Raw genomic sequence first — 15,744 nt, 5'->3', positions numbered from 1 at the left:
TCAAAGTCCTGGACTTTGACTGGGCCATTCTAACACATGAATATGCTTTGATCTAAACCATTCCATTGTAGCTCTGGCTGTATGTTTCGGGTCGTTGTCCTGCTGGAAGGTGAACCTCCCCCCAGTCTCAAGTCTTTTGCAGACTGTAACATGTTTTCTTCTAAGATTTCCCTGTATTTATCTCCATCCATCTTCCCATCAACTCTGACCAGCTTCCCTGTCCCTGCTGAAGAAAAGCATCCCCACAACATGATGCTGCCACCACCATGTTTCACAGTGGGGATGGTGTGTTTAGGGTGATGTACAGTGTTAGTTTTCCCCCACACATAGCGTTTTGCTTTTAGGCCAAAAAAGTTTAATTTTGGTCTCATCTGACCAGATCACCTTCTTCCACATGTCTGCTGTGTCCCCCACATGGCTTCTCACAAAATACAAACGGGACTTCTTATGACTTTCTTTCACCAATGTCTTTCTTCTGGTCACTCTTCCATAAAGGACAGATTTGTGGAGAACACGACTAATAGTTGTCCTGTGGACAGATTCTCCCACCTGAGCTGTGGATTTCTGCAGCTCCTCCAGAGTTACCATGGACCTCTTGGCTCTTCTCTGATGAATGCTCTCCTTGCCCGGCCGGTCAGTTTAGGTGGACGGCCATGTCTTGGTAGGTTTGCGGTTATGCCATACTCTTTCCATTTTCCGATGATGGATTGAACAGAGCTCCGTGAGATGTTCAAAGCTTGGGAGATTTTTTTTATAACCTAACTCTGCTTTATATTTCTCCACAACTTTATCCCTGACCTGTCTGGTGTGTTCCTTGGCCTTCATGATGCTGTTTGTTCACTAAGGTTCTCTAACAAACCTCTGAGGGCTTCACAGAACAGCTCTATTTTATACTGAGATTAAATTACACACAGGTGGACTCTATTTACTAATTAGGTGACTTCTGAAGGCAATTGGTTACACTAGATTTTAGTTGGGGGTATCGGAGTAAAGGGGGCTGAATACAAATCCACGCCACACTTTTCACATATTTATTTGTCGACTTTTGAAAACCATTTATCATTTTCCTTCCACCTCACAATTATGTGCCACCTTCTGTTGGTCTATCACATAAAATCCCAATAAAATACATTTACGTATTTGGTTGTAACATGACAAAATGTGGAAAATTTCAAGGGGTATGAATACTTTTTCAAGCCACTGTACATAAAATTTTAAGTATATATTGTCGACTGAAGATTTTTTGGTGCCGGGCTCCTGGGATTCGCCATGACCAGCAGCCTTATGTAGGGCAGCACCCGGCGGTGTGACGCACTCTATTTGGTTGTGTAAATAAGCATCTTAAGTTGACATTGCTGAGTCATCAGTGTTGATCTGGGGAGTGCGGCCCATTCAGTCACTGGTCGGTGTAATCTGCACTCGTCTCTTCTTCAGACAAATGGATGTAATCGTGTTATGTAGTTGTTTGCCCTTTTTTAAAGGCATATTCCACTTTTTGCAAAAGTAAATAAAATGTATTATAAAAATGATTGCACCCACTGATTGTCACTGAGTGACTGTATACTGTATCGCGTTCCTGTACGTAATTCTGAACTTCTGGGTCTGGGGCATGCAAGTGCGCTGCCAGCGGCCTGCTCTCACTGTGATTGGACACAACAGGAGCCATTCAGCAGGTCCGGTGGAGCGGCCAATTGTTCCTGAAGGAGGCAGGAGGCTGGTCTGCTTATGTAAACAAGGCAGATCACTGTTCTGTTTGTAGAGAGGATAGAGATCTTGTGTTTCTGTAAAGCAGCAACACGGCTCTCTGCCTTCTCACAGTTAAAGCACCTCCCCCCACAGTTAGTAAGCACTCCCTAGGGACGCATTTAACACTTTGATTACCCCTGATGTTAACCCCCTTCCCTGCCAGTGTCATTAGTACAGCGACGGTGCTTATTTTATTTATTTATTTTTATTTTTTTAAGCACTGATCTCTGTATTGGAGTCACTGGTCCCCAAAAAAGTATCATCATAGTGCAAAAAATAAAAACACGCAGAGGTGATCAAATACCGCCAAAAGAGCACTATTTGTGGGGGAAAAAATTATTTTGGTACAGCGCTGCACACCTGCCCAATTGTCAGTTAAAGTATAACACAGTGCTGTATCACAAAAAATGGCCTGGTCATGTAGGGAGGTAAATCTTCAGAGCTGAAGTGGTTAAAAAAATGCATTTTAAGCCCCTTCCTTCCTTCCTTCCTTCCTTCCTTCCTGGCCCCTCCCTTCCTTCCTTCCTTCCTGGCCCCTTCCTTCCTTCCTTCCTTCCTGGCCCCTCCCTTCCTTCCTTCCTTCCTTCCTTCCTGGCCCCTCCCTTCCTTCCTTCCTTCCTGGCCCCTCCCTTCCTTCCTTCCTTCCTTCCTGGCCCCTCCCTTCCTTTTTTCCTGCTACCATTCTTTCCGCCTCCCTGAGATTCCATGACACACATCCAGGGCTTTTTTTCAGCAGGAACGCGGGGGGGGGGGACACGCAGTTCCGGCACCTCCAGCACTGAATGTATGTAATAGTATGGGGTGTGGGGTGTGCTGGAGGGTCTATGATGTTGACTGCTGGGTGATCTGTTGTCACTGGTGGGGATCTGATTTTGTGTGAGGGTCTATTGTTGCTTATGGGGAATCTATTGTTGTTGTTGTTGGGGGGTCTTATGTTGCTGGAAGGGATCTACTCTTGAGGGAGAGGTCTATTTTTGCTGGCTGCTGGGAGATCTGTTGTTGCTGCTGGGGGGGTCTAATGTTGCTTGGGTGGATATTTTGTTACTGGATGTGATATTTTGTTGTGGGTGGTTCACTGTTGCTGCAGGGAATCCATTATTGTTGGGGTGGAGTCCATTGTTGCTGGGGGAGTCTATTGTTGTGTGGGGATCTATTGCTGGGATTCTATTGTTGCTGACTGCAGGGGATCTATTTTACTGCTTTTTCTTTTTATCATCAACATGTTTCATACAAATGATTTAGCTCCACAAAACGATACTTGGTTCTGTATTCTCTAAAAGGGGCAGTACTAGTAGGTGGGTAGGGGGTGGTCAGAGACTGCAGATATAGTACAGGAGATGGGCAGAGACTGCAGACATAGTACAGGAGATGGTCAGAGACTGCAGATATAGTACAGGAGATGATCAGAGACTGCAGATATAGTACAGGAGATGGGCAGAGACTGCAGATATAGTACAGGAGATGGGCAGAGACTGCAGACATAGTACAGGAGATGGGCAGAGACTGCAGATATAGTACAGGAGATGGGCAGAGACTGCAGATATAGTACAGGAGATGGGCAGAGACTGCAGATATAGTACAGGAGATGGGCAGAGACTGCAGACATAGTACAGGAGATGATCAGAGACTGCAGACATAGTACAGGAGATGGGCAGAGACTGCAGACATAGTACAGGAGATGGGCAGAGACTGCAGACATAGTACAGGAGATGGGCAGAGACTGCAGATATAGTACAGGAGATGGGCAGAGACTGCAGACATAGTACAGGAGATGGGCAGAGACTGCAGATATAGTACAGGAGATGGGCAGAGACTGCAGATATAGTACAGGAGATGGTCAGAGACTGCAGACATAGTACAGGAGATGGGCAGAGACTGCAGACACTGTCTCTCTATAGTTTGTATGACCATAGAGCTAGATATAGATCGTAGAGCACTTTCTGGGTCCAGCACAGAATAGCGGGTCTTTAGTTGGGTTGGTGGACAATCTGGAAATCTCGCTCCCTCATTTACCGACTTCAGTCTCAATCTATTCTGATTGTCTGTCTGATACAATCGCTGATCGTCTAGGAAGGTCATTGGTTTCCTCAGTCTGATGGTCGGTGTGTTGGGTGCCCCTCCCGGTCACGTTGCCCCTTCGGTGATCATAGAATTGGGAGTGTGAAGTTCATTGTGGATATTAAGCAGTGTGGAAGGTCTTAGTACAGTCATACGTCTTAGTGAGCCTGGCCCAGGATTATCTCCTGAAGAATCTGACCGAGCGTCATTCTCTTCACTTCTATCCCTCGCCGTTCTTTCCTCCCTCCAGTCTTCTCTTCAGTCTTGCACAGTTGTATCGGCTCCTCTCCTGGACTGAAACGACTTCCTCTGATTTCACCGCACACTGTGAGCTTCTCACAATGTGCATTAGAGGCTGCAAAAAGTCAGACAGAGCCCCGCCTCATTTCCTGGCTGGAGGACGCCCAGCATCATCGAAGTTTGTCCTCCGCAGCCTGACTGTCCTTGGCCCTGCCCCTTTTTCATTCATTGACTTTCATTTTTTTTTTTTAGTCGTAAGGGATCAGTAATCGTATCGCATGCGTGTTACCTATGCAAATACATCCTGTCTAGGATCGCACACTTCTCCAGTCTGACATCTTCACATTAAGACATTTTGATATTTGCATAACTCCTCCCATGATCCCACCCACTGTTTGCATCAGGACTGAGGGCTCTTAGGAGCAGTACTGAGGCCGGGGGGGGGGCTGGGATGTTTTCAGGAAGCCATGTACCGCCCCTCCCACCCGCTATGATCTGTATGCACTGCATAGAGAAGCACATAGACCCAGCGATGACCTCAGTGAGGAGTAATAAAACTAGAAGAGTTTTGATTACAAATATCATCAGTGTGTGTGGGGGCAGGGCAGGGAGGACCAAGTATAAGTAGATTAAACTCCAGCTTTATAGGTCGGCTTTGAGCCCTGGTTCACACTGATGCGGGAAACGCACAAGATTCGCAGCATTTTCCCGCATCGCACTGCATAGCAATCGCATGGCGTCCCTGCGATTAACGACACCTTGAAACAGCGCAAAATGCAATGTGATTTCCAGAATCGCATGGGTGTTCACGATGCGGGAAATAAAAGGGCAATTTGAGCCATACAAAATGTATGGCTCAAATCGCACAGACATGACGTGATGTGCACAGGAATGCTGTGCGAATCGCATGCCGCGTTCCGCATGTACTAGTGTGAACCTAGGCTAAAGGTCACATTCTCAATGATAACACAGCTAACATGAGCAAGGGGCGCTTTAAATGAATTTATATTTTTTAATTGTATTTTTACACTGTTTTGTTTTGTTTTTTGTTTTGTTTTTTGTTTTGTTTTTTGTTTTGTTTTTTGTTTTTTGTTTTGTTTTTTGTTTTTTTTGTTTTTTTTTTGGTTTTTTTTTTGTTTTTTTCAACATTTTTTTTTTTCCCCCCCATCACTTTAATTCCAATAACAAGGGATGTAAACCTCAATAAGGCATGACAGGTCCTCTTTATGGAGACCTCTTTTTTCTACTCTAGAAAGTATGAGATCAAAAAAAAAATTGATCTGTGTTTGCCATTGCCGGAGGTGACTGTCACTTCCGGCCTCCCAGGATCATAGAGCTGGCCGGGGACCATCCAGTACACGGCCAGCTCTGTGGTAACTCCACTGCCAGATCGGATCCTCAGCTCTCCAATCACACAGGAGAACCTGAAGAGGGGGCGGTAGCAGCGCCCCCCTCCTGCTGCCTGTTAAAGCATTCCAGTGGCTAATCTGCTGCTAGGATGGCTTTTATTAAATTGTAAGGAATGGCCCGGCTAAAAAGAAAGCTATCCGGATGATTCCTGTAGCTGCATTCATCAACCAGATATTTCCACTTCAAGTCCTCGACATCATACGGACGGGAAGTGGTTAACCACCTGCCAACCACCCGCAGTAAATATACTGTGAGCGGATGGCAGATACAGGCATGGAAATGTACGTGACGGACCTCTTCCTGGTTTGGCTCGCGCCAACACCCCCCCGCAAACTCGTGCTGTGATTGGACACACCACGAGTTTGGCAGGAGATTTCAGCCAATAATTTTGGCTGAAACCTGCTGATTGGCTGTGTCGGATCGCTGTTCCTATGCACACTGATTTGTGTGTTTACAAACACATAGAACTTTGTGTACATAGGAACAGCGATCTGGCTGTTCTTCCTGAAAAGCAGGGAGGAAAAACAGCCAGATTAGTAAGTAAAAGAAGCATACATTACACTTGTTAGGCACACAGTTAGCTCCTTGGCTGACTTATAGGGGCAATCCCTTCCCATCCAGTGTCATTAGAGACAGAGTGTATAATATTATCATTGATCACTGCATTCGTGTCACTTGCAACGTCGGTGTCCCTTCAAGCCAGTCATACTATAAGTTTCTAATCACCGCCATTGCAGTGTAGCGTCTAGCTGCACAAATTGGTATATATACCATAGTTTGTAGATGCTATAACTTTCACATAAACCAATTAATATACACTTACTGCAATTTTTTTTTTTTTTTTTTTACTTAAGACGTAGCAGAATACATTTTGGCCTCAATTTATGAAGAAAATTGATTTTATTGGACAGGTTTTTATAACGGAAAGTAGAAAATCTTATTTTTTTTTTTTTTTCTTCAAAATTTACAGTAATAGTGCACTGAAATGAAAATTCTGTTGCTGAAACCGAACATTCAGGATGCACTTGACCAAAACTGAAATTGACGTTTTTTTAACCACTTCCCGCCCGCCAAATAGCAAAATGATGGGGGGAAAGTGGTTGTATTATCCCGACTGGATAGGAGCGCTTGCAGGGGCGTGCAGCGCTGCAATCAATGGTGTGGTGTCAGTCTGACACACCCCAACTCTGATCTAGGTAAAGAGCCTTTAACATAGGCTCTTTACCATGTAATCAGCTGTGTCCAATCACAGCTCATCACATGGTAACCAGGAAGTGCCGTTTATCAGCTTTTCCTCTTCGCGCTGACAGGTGCAAGTAGAGGAGAGCCGATCAGGGGGCGAGGGCGCTGCACTAATAATAAGTGCATTGATTATCATTGCAGACCCATCGAGAATGCCCACTGGAGACCATCAGGGATGACTATCGGTGTCCATCAGTGCTAATCAGCAAAGGAGAAAATGTACTTGTTTACAAAGTTTTGTAACGGGAACGAAGAAACTTTCTTTATTTTTATTCTTTTTCAACATTTTTCTTTTCTTTTTTTACATTTTTTTTATTTGTAGTGCAAAAACTCCAGTGGTGCTCAAATACCACCAAAAGAAAGCTCTATTTGTGTGGAAAAAAAAAATATAAAAACTTTGGGTACAGTGTTGCATGACCGCGCAATTGCCATTCAAAATGTGACAGCGCTGAAAGCTGGTCTGGGAAGGAAGGGGGTAAAAGTGCCCAGTATTGAAGTGTGTGTCTGTCTCTCTGTCTCTGTCTCTCTGTCTCTGTCTCTCTGTCTCTGTCTCTCTGTCTCTCTGTCTCTGTCTCTCTGTCTCTGTCTCTCTCTGTCTCTCTCTCTGTCTCTCTCTGTCTCTCTGTCTCTCTCTCTCTGTCTCTCTCTCTCTGTCTCTCTGTCTCTGTCTCTGTCTGTCTCTCTGTCTCTGTCTCTGTCTGTCTCTCTGTCTCTGTCTCTCTGTCTCTCTCTGTCTCTGTCTCTCTCTCTCTGTCTCTCTCTCTCTCTGTGTCTCTCTCTCTGTGTCTCTCTCTGTGTCTCTCTCTGTGTCTCTCTCTCTCTCTCTCTCTCTCTCTCTCTCTCTCTCTCTCTCTCTCTCTCTCTCATTTTTATATATATATATATATATATATATATATATATATATATATATATATATATATATATATATATATATATATATATATAGATATAAATCCTGCATTTTTGATGCATATTCAGTCTGTTAAAAAAAAAAAATGCACCTCCCCATTGAAATGCATTGAAAACACATAAAAAGTGCATCCGTGTTGCGCTTTTGATGCACTTTTTGAGTCACATGACCTCTGATAAGCACGGTAAAATCCCAGGTGTTATTGGCACTTTTTTTTTTTCTTTTCGGCACAATGCTGAAAACCCTATTTTCAACGGCCGAAATTTCGGTGCATCACTAGTTTTCAGTATGTTTGTTTTATTTATTTTTTTATAGCGCAATTACCAGTTAAAGTAGCGCAGTGCTGAAAAGCATAAAATGGCCTGGTCACAAAGGGTGGTTAAAGTTCTGGCGTTGGATATACTTTTTAGACATGCTGGGAGGTTAATTGGCTTCTGTCTAAATTGGCCCCAGTATATGAATGTGAGTTAGGGACCTTAGATTGTAAGCTCCTTGAGGGTAGGGATCGATGTGAATGTACAATGTATATGTAAAGCGCTGCGTAAATTGACGGTGCTATATAAGTACCGTTTTAAATAATAATAATTGAATTCCACCGGTGCTTGTCAAATTTGGTGGACAAGCTCTGCTGGTATACATGAGTCTTATCTGACCTTATTGTTCCCCATAATGTTCTAATGAAACGCTGGGATTGATGGCATTTTATAGCCACATCTCTCGTGGTTGGGGCCTCTAATTCTCCTTCCTTGCAGTGTGAATTCCTGTGCCTTGACCAGGTGACGTAGGTTATAGTGGATGTTATATTGCAGCTCAAAGTCTTACTGATAAGAATTGAGTAAGAAAGTTTCTGAGAAAGCAGGAAGTGGTTGTGACTTTCACTTCTGAATAAAGTCACAGAAAAAAAAGACGGTCATTTTGGATTTAGCCGGGTGCTGGACGTTGGCTACGGGCCCCCTTCCATGGTCCTGGGATTAGGAACGATCCCTGGAGCTATGAACCATGTCAGCGTGGCCTGCTCAGAGCTGGCTGGAGGGTGCATCTACCATAAAGGAAAGTGCTGAAAAATCTGCACATGACTCAAAGCTCGGGCTCCTCGATGATCAGGTTCCTGGTCAACCTGTTTCAGTCATGCTCCAAATCCAAAGGTGAATTCCGAATCCTCAGCCAGGTGAGTCGCGACCTGAAGATTAGGAGACATTTCTGTTCTCTCTGTGGGTGGTGTTGAAAAGTTTATTGAAAGATTTGTTTGTTTTCATTACTAAATCTAACTTACTGAGTCAAAGTGAACCTGTCCTGTTTATCAAGGTGTTTAAAGCAAAATTGCCCAAGAGTATCTATACTGGTCTTCAGAACAGCAGACTTTGGGTGTAGAATGCAAGGTATTTCAGAGGTACAAAACCGAAAAAAGATACTTTTATATTCTTGGACAGGCACGACAAGTTCACTTTAAGGGCAAGCACCTAAAGATGTCTGCATACTTCCTTCTTTATCCTCCTGGGTGCTCCGTTTAAAGAATTTTTAATAGATGTAGAATGCGGGGTCTTTAAAATAACTCAATCATGTGGAGCGGTCTGTAACACTAACCCTTGTCTAATAATAAATTCCTGGATCTCCCAACCTTAATGCTGACCTTCCCTGGATCCATGGCCTTCACTTTTATCTCTCCAAGAAACAATCCTTATATATCCCAACCCTCAAGTTAACCCTCCCTTGATTCCCAACCCTCATTGCAACCTTCACACTGACCCTCCCTGGTAACACACATAATAACCCTTCTTAAAACAGTCCTTGGATCTCCCATTTTTTTTTTTTTACTTTTTTTGTCCCTGAATTGCTAGCCCTCCCAGTAACACTCCATTAAACAATCCTGGGATATCGCAAGTGTCATGCTTGGCCCCAACCCTCCTTGTAACCCTCCCTGACCCTCATTGGTACCACTCACACTAACCCTTCTTAAAATGGGATTTTGATCTCCCAGTACTCATAGCTGTCCTCCCTGGACCCCCAGCTCTCATGCCAAACCTCCCCGGATCCCCCAACCTTTATTTTAATTTTTCTTTGGATCTCTCAAACTGACCCTCCCTTGTAACCTCCACTAACGCTCATGCCAACCCTCCTTTTGAGTCTTCCAACTATCACACCAACCTTCCTCCCCCGATTGGCCACCCTTCTGCCAACCCTCACCGCTTACCCTCCTAAGATCTACCAACCCTCCCAGTTATCTCCTTTATCCTCCCTGAATCCTCAGCCCCCCCTGTAAGTCTCACAATAACCCACCTTGAAAAAAATGCTTGGATATCCCAACCCTCATGCTTACCCTCCCTTGATCCCCAACCCTCCTTGTAACTCTCTGACCCTTACTGGTACCACTCACACACTAACCCTTCTTGAAACAGGCCTTGGATCTCCCAATTCTCACGCCTATCCTCCCTGGACCCCCAGCCCTCATTATAACCCTCCCTGGGTTTATTTTAAACTTCTTTTGGATCCCTCAAACTCGCCCTCCCTTGTAACCCCCACCAACACTCATGCCAACCCTCCTTTTGAGTCTTTCAACTATCACACTAACTTTTCTCCCAGATCGGCCACCCTTCTGCCAACGCTCACCGCTTACCCTCCCCAGATCTACCAACCCTCCCAGTTATCACCTCTTTCCTCCCTGAATCCTCAGCCCCTCCTTGTAAGCCTCACAATAACCCACCTTGAAAAAAATCCGTGGATATCACAACCCTCATACTTGCCCTCCCTTGATCCCCAACCCTCCTCGTAACTCTCTTACCCTTACTGGTACCACTCACACACTAACCCTTCTTGAAACAGGCCTTGGATCTCCCAATTCTCACGCCTATCCTCCCTGGACCCCCACCCGTCATGCTAACCCTCCCTGGATTTATTTTAAACTTCTTTGGATCCCTCAAACTGAACCTCCCTTGTAACCTTCCACTAATTCTCACGCCACCCCCTCCCCGGAACTGCCACCCCCTCCCCAAATCTCACAATGCTCCTTGTAATCTCTGGACCCCCCCAAATCCTGTCCCAGTATCCTCTGCACGGAAAGATACCAGCACTGGGAGCCCAATTCTGCAATCTGCTATTCCACTCTTTAGTTCGCTCGATGTACTTGGGATCAGTTTTTCTGCTATTCTGATCATTGTAAAGAGTAGGGTGTGCTGTTTGTTCTAAACAATTAACTTTTTTATGTGTAGGTTCGCTTCAATCTCTCCTGGTTAAATTTTTATTGGGGACCCTTCTGGCCCTTATTGCCTTGAGGCCTTGAGCCAATGGTGAACTTCTAGCTTCTATCACGTCTTGACATTCGTGAAGTAGTAGGCCGTGTCGGAGATGAGGAGGTAGGCCGTCGTTTCACATGTGCTGTAATCACGCCGAGCTCTGCTCCTTGTATGACCTTTAGCCGGTGAGTTGTGAACACGGATTGGTGGCGGGTGTAATCTCGGTCTAATCTCAGATTTATTACCTCACAGGAGTATTCCATCGCAGATCTGGCTTATTCTCTTTTTATCTGCAACACCCAAAGAGCCAATCAACTTAAACCACAAGCTGATTTATGGAAAGGAGATCTTTAAATTTGTATGTAATGATCTTTTTAATAAAATTTCATCTCCCTTTAGATACAATTTTTAAGTTGCATTTTTTAAATGCTTCTAAAGGTATTTTTAGTTTTCTTAGCTTTTCTCGTTCACATCGCTTCTCCAAACTTCCAGCAAAGGAACATGCATTGAGTAATCGCCTGACGTCTGAACTACATGTTCCTTGATTCTTGGACGTAACATTGTTCCTTTTTTGGGTGCAGGTCAGACAACCAGCTGTCAATCGCAAGCTTGTGGGCGGAGTGACTGACAAGATTGCTAGGAAGGCCATATGGTCATTAGTTCTACAGCCTCGAGGAGGGGGGGGGGGGGCAGCCAATCATGGAACTCTGGGAGTGAGTCTAATCCATGGGTGCTCAACCTGTGACCCCTGTGGGCCTACAACTCCCATGAGGCATTGCAAGCTGCTGACAACTACAAGCATGACTCGCAGAGGCATGATGGGACTTGTAGTTCTCCAACAGCAGGAGGGCCACAGGTTGAGCACCTATTGTATCCAACAACCGGAGAATATTCTATCCGCTGATATGAATAAAATGCCGGCCTCTCCTTCCAGTCTTGCACAGTTGTTCCGGCTCCTGTCCTGGACTGAAATGGCTTCCTCTGATTTCACTGCACACTGTGAGCTTCTCACAATGTGCATTAGAAGCTGCAGATAGAGCCCACCCGCTTTCCTTCCCAGCCTGACTGCCCCTGGCTCGCTCCTTTCATTATTTGGATTTCAGTTCTTTCAATCATTGAGTCTCAGCATCATATGTGGGTGTTCTGTATACAAACGCCATCTGCCTAGGAACACCCACCCCTCCAGACTGACCCATTAAGGCATTTGCATAACTCATCCCAAGAGCCAGCCCACTGTTGCATCAGGACTGAGGAGTACAGGGGGGGGGCTGTGATGTATTTGGGAAGCTATTTACAGCACCCTGCCGGCACCTCCCACCGGCCATGATCTGCCCGCATTGCATGGAGGAGCATAGAGAACCAGTGCTGCCACCATCTTGGATTTGATTACAGTAGACTCCGTGCTTATATCCTATAGCAGCCATTCTCAGCCAGGGTTCTGTGGAAACCTAGGGTTCCTCGAGGGGAGTACCAGATGAGAAGAAATGAGGGGCGCAATCGAAGTGTAGCAGATTACATCTTTGTCAGCTGATAAATCCCAATATATTTCTACCTGGACTGTGGTAACCTGCTGTGTCCCCTACACCACAGTGCAGCACAGTGTAGTGGTTAGCACTTTCACCTGGCAGCAATAGGGTCGCTGGTTCAAACATCGACCAAGACACCATCTGCGTGGGGTTTGCATATTCTCCCTGTACTGGCGTTGGTTTCCTCCGGGTACTCCAGTTTTCTCCCACATGCCAAAAGACATGCTGGTAGGTTAATCAGATCCTGTCTTCAAAAACTGGCCCTAGTATGTAGTATGTGTATGTGTTTGTAAGCGCGTCGAGATCCTACGGGGTAAATGACCGCGCTATATCAAGATGCAACTCAACTCTCAACTCAACCACTATATTGATGAGCCAGTGTTTTTTACTGTCACATGTGAGTTGCCAATTGTCTTTTATTACAATAAACCTGTAATTTACTGCACTTAGATTGTGCCTTCCTTTCTCCTTATATGTTGGATGTAGGATGGCACTTCGATGAAAATTCTCAACCTACAAAGAGCTGAATTCAAAGACACCCTGAAAATCAAAGTGATAAAATGGAGCAGGCTAGTCCATTTTGCTGAAATCTCATTGCAGCAACTCAAAATGTTCCTCAGTAGTTTGTATGGTCCCCATGTGTTTGTATGCATTCCTGACAACGTTGGGGCATGCTCCCAATGAGACGACGGATGGTGTCCTGGGGTATTTCCTCCCAGATCTGGACCAGGGCATCACTGAGCTCCTGAACAGACTGAGGTGCAACCTGGTGGCGTCAGATAGACCAAAAGATAATGTCCCCGAGGTGCTCTATTGGATTTAGGTCGGGCGAGCATGGAGGCCATTCAATGGTAACCATTCCTTCATTCTCCAGGAACTGGCTGCATACTCTCGTCACATGAGGCCGGACATTGTTGTACACCAGGAGGAACCCAGGACCCACTGCACCAGCGTAGGGTCTGCCAATGGGTCCAGGGATTTCATCCCAATATCTAATGGCAGTCGGGGTGCTATTGTCTAGCCTGTAGAGGTCTGTGTGTCCCTCCATAGGTTGGACTTGATGGACTTGTGTCTTTTTTTTCAATCTCACCTACTATGTAACTATGATATGCCTCCCCAGACCATCACTGACCCACCACCAAAAACCGGTCATGCTGAACAATGTTACAGGCAGCAGAACGTTCTCCACAGTTTCTCTAAACCCTTTCAGGTCTGTCACTTGTGCTCATGGTGGACCTGCTCTCACCTGAGATGAGTAGAGGGCGCCAGTGGTGGACCTGCCAATTCTGGTGTTCAATGGCAAATGCCAATCAAACTCCACAGTGCCGGGCAGTGAGCACAGAGCCCACTAGAGGACGTCGGGCCCTCAGGCCACCCTCATGTAGTCTGCTTCTGATTGTTTGGTCAGAGACATTCACACCAGTGGCCTGCTGGAGGTTGTTTTGTAGGGCTCTGGCGTTGCTCATCCTGTTCTTCCCTGCACAAAGGAGCAGATACCGGTGTTCTATCAGAATACAGCTACCCATCAGAAAGTGCAACGGAAGTGACGTTGCAAACAAAATTTGCTTATTGCGCACAAACTAAGCGTTCCAAAGTGGCCACTATGTGATTCAATAGATTTCCTAATTTGATAGAACACGAAGGCGGCAGCGGACATCTTGTTACACCCAGCAAAGTCCTTAATTTCACACTTATTTTAGCAGTTAACTCGCCTTATATACTGAAATAGACTATTTCACTGCGACCGAGTGAGGGTGTCGAAAAATGTGCCTCGGCGCCAAATGACTATGGGTTTGGTGCTGAGCAGTGCGGGGTGTACCAAGATGGTTGATGTCACCTTCTGACTGCAGGCTTGTCGCTGCTTTTCAAATGCAACATCAAAACGGTATCACAGATTTTAGAAATACTATTTTATATATTTATATATACTGTATTTCAGTATATAAGGTGAGTTATTACTGCTAAAATAAGTGTGAGATTGAAGACTTTGCTGGGTGTAAGAAGATGTCCACTGCCGCCTTTGTGTTCTGTCAGATTAGGAAACCTATTGGAATGCATAGCGGCCATGTTGGAACACATGGAGCATGTGCAGTAAGCATTTTTTGCTCAGAACATCGCTTCTATTACATTTTCTGATGGGTAGCGGTATTCTGATGGGTTAAAGACCTTCTACGACCCTGTCCAGCTCTCTTAGAATAGCTGCCCGTCTCCCGGAATCTCCTCCTTGCTCTTGAGACTGTGCTGGGAGACACAGCCAACCTTCTGGCAATGGCGTGTACTGAGGTGCCCTCCTGGAGGAGTTGGACTGTCTGTGCAACCTCTATAGGGTCCAGGTATGGCCTCATGCTACCAATAGTGACACTGACCCTAGTCAAATGCAAAACTAGTGAAAAACAGTCAGAAAAGATGAGTGGGGGGAAAAAATGTCAGTGGCCTCTACCTGTAAAACCATTCCTGTTTTGGAGGTCATCTCATTTTTGCCCATCTAATGCACCTGTTGTTAATTTCAATAACCCCAAAGCATCAGAAACTGATTAACAACCCCCTCTGCTACTTTAAAGCGGAACTTCAGTCATTTTTTTTCATCATTCAATGTCTAGGCTTATGACATCATGCACAGCTCTCTCTTTCACTCTTGTCAGAGTTTGCCAGGAAGGGGGGGGTTGGGGGGGGGAATGAGTCATAAGAGGGCCAATGAGAGCTGCAGAGCTGGAGGTGTGCCTCTGTGTGTCTGTGTAAATCCAGGAAGTGAACAGCCAGCAGCTTCAGCTGCCCACAGTTAAAATAGTTGCAGCCAGACTCAGTGGAGGGAGATTTCTGCAGCATATTTGGCAAGTACAGAAAATATATATATATTTATATATGCAAAGTGGTTGCAGGGAAGCTTCGCAGACTGCAGCTCCTCTAACTGACCAGATCAATATGCCAAGAGTTCCTCATCAGAGCCCCCCCTCCCACGCTTGTATTCCCATCAGAGCCCCCCTCCCACACTTGTATTCCCCCTGTCTATTCCTGCTGTACTGTGCCTCTCAAGGACTGGCTTTATTGCAGACCTCCTGCACCCCCGACTCCCTTTACATCGGTAAAGGACTGAATCTACCTGGAGGGGGGGGGGGGGGTGCAGCAGGTCTGCATTGAGAAAATGTGGACTCTGTTGGGTTGCAGGACTTGCGCTGCACACTCAACCCATATCAGTATCCAGAATAAGTCCCACAACCCGAGCAGAGACCATCCCTGCAGTGAGTCTGAGGACCAGATGTGGCCCCTGGGCTGTACATTGGGAACCCCTGAGCTAGATGGAATCTTGCCCCGCCCCCACACACACACACACACACACACACACACACACACACACACACACACACACTTGACTCTCTAT

General features: G+C 45.6%; 1 protein-coding gene across 6 annotated transcripts in view; it reads left to right on the top strand.

Annotated features, from left to right (window-relative positions):
- The window catches only part of USP47 (ubiquitin specific peptidase 47), a 111,807-nt gene that overhangs the window by 17,884 nt on the left and 78,179 nt on the right, over positions 1-15,744 (top strand). For 2 of the 6 annotated variants that reach the window (XM_073604077.1, XM_073604073.1), the window contains exon 1: positions 8,499-8,777. The exons of the other annotated variants lie outside the window; for them this stretch is intronic. In XM_073604077.1, the coding sequence (XP_073460178.1) occupies positions 8,682-8,777 (96 nt within the window). In that variant the 5' untranslated portion in view covers positions 8,499-8,681. Of the gene's footprint in view, positions 1-8,498; positions 8,778-15,744 lie in introns of those variants that run through there. 6 annotated transcript variants of the gene reach the window in all.

This window comes from Aquarana catesbeiana, linkage group LG11 (assembly GCF_042186555.1).
Source record: "Aquarana catesbeiana isolate 2022-GZ linkage group LG11, ASM4218655v1, whole genome shotgun sequence".
Lineage (NCBI taxonomy): Eukaryota > Metazoa > Chordata > Amphibia > Anura > Ranidae > Aquarana > Aquarana catesbeiana.
Note: the sequence above shows the minus strand (reverse complement) of the source record. Positions and strands in the feature narration are given on the sequence as shown.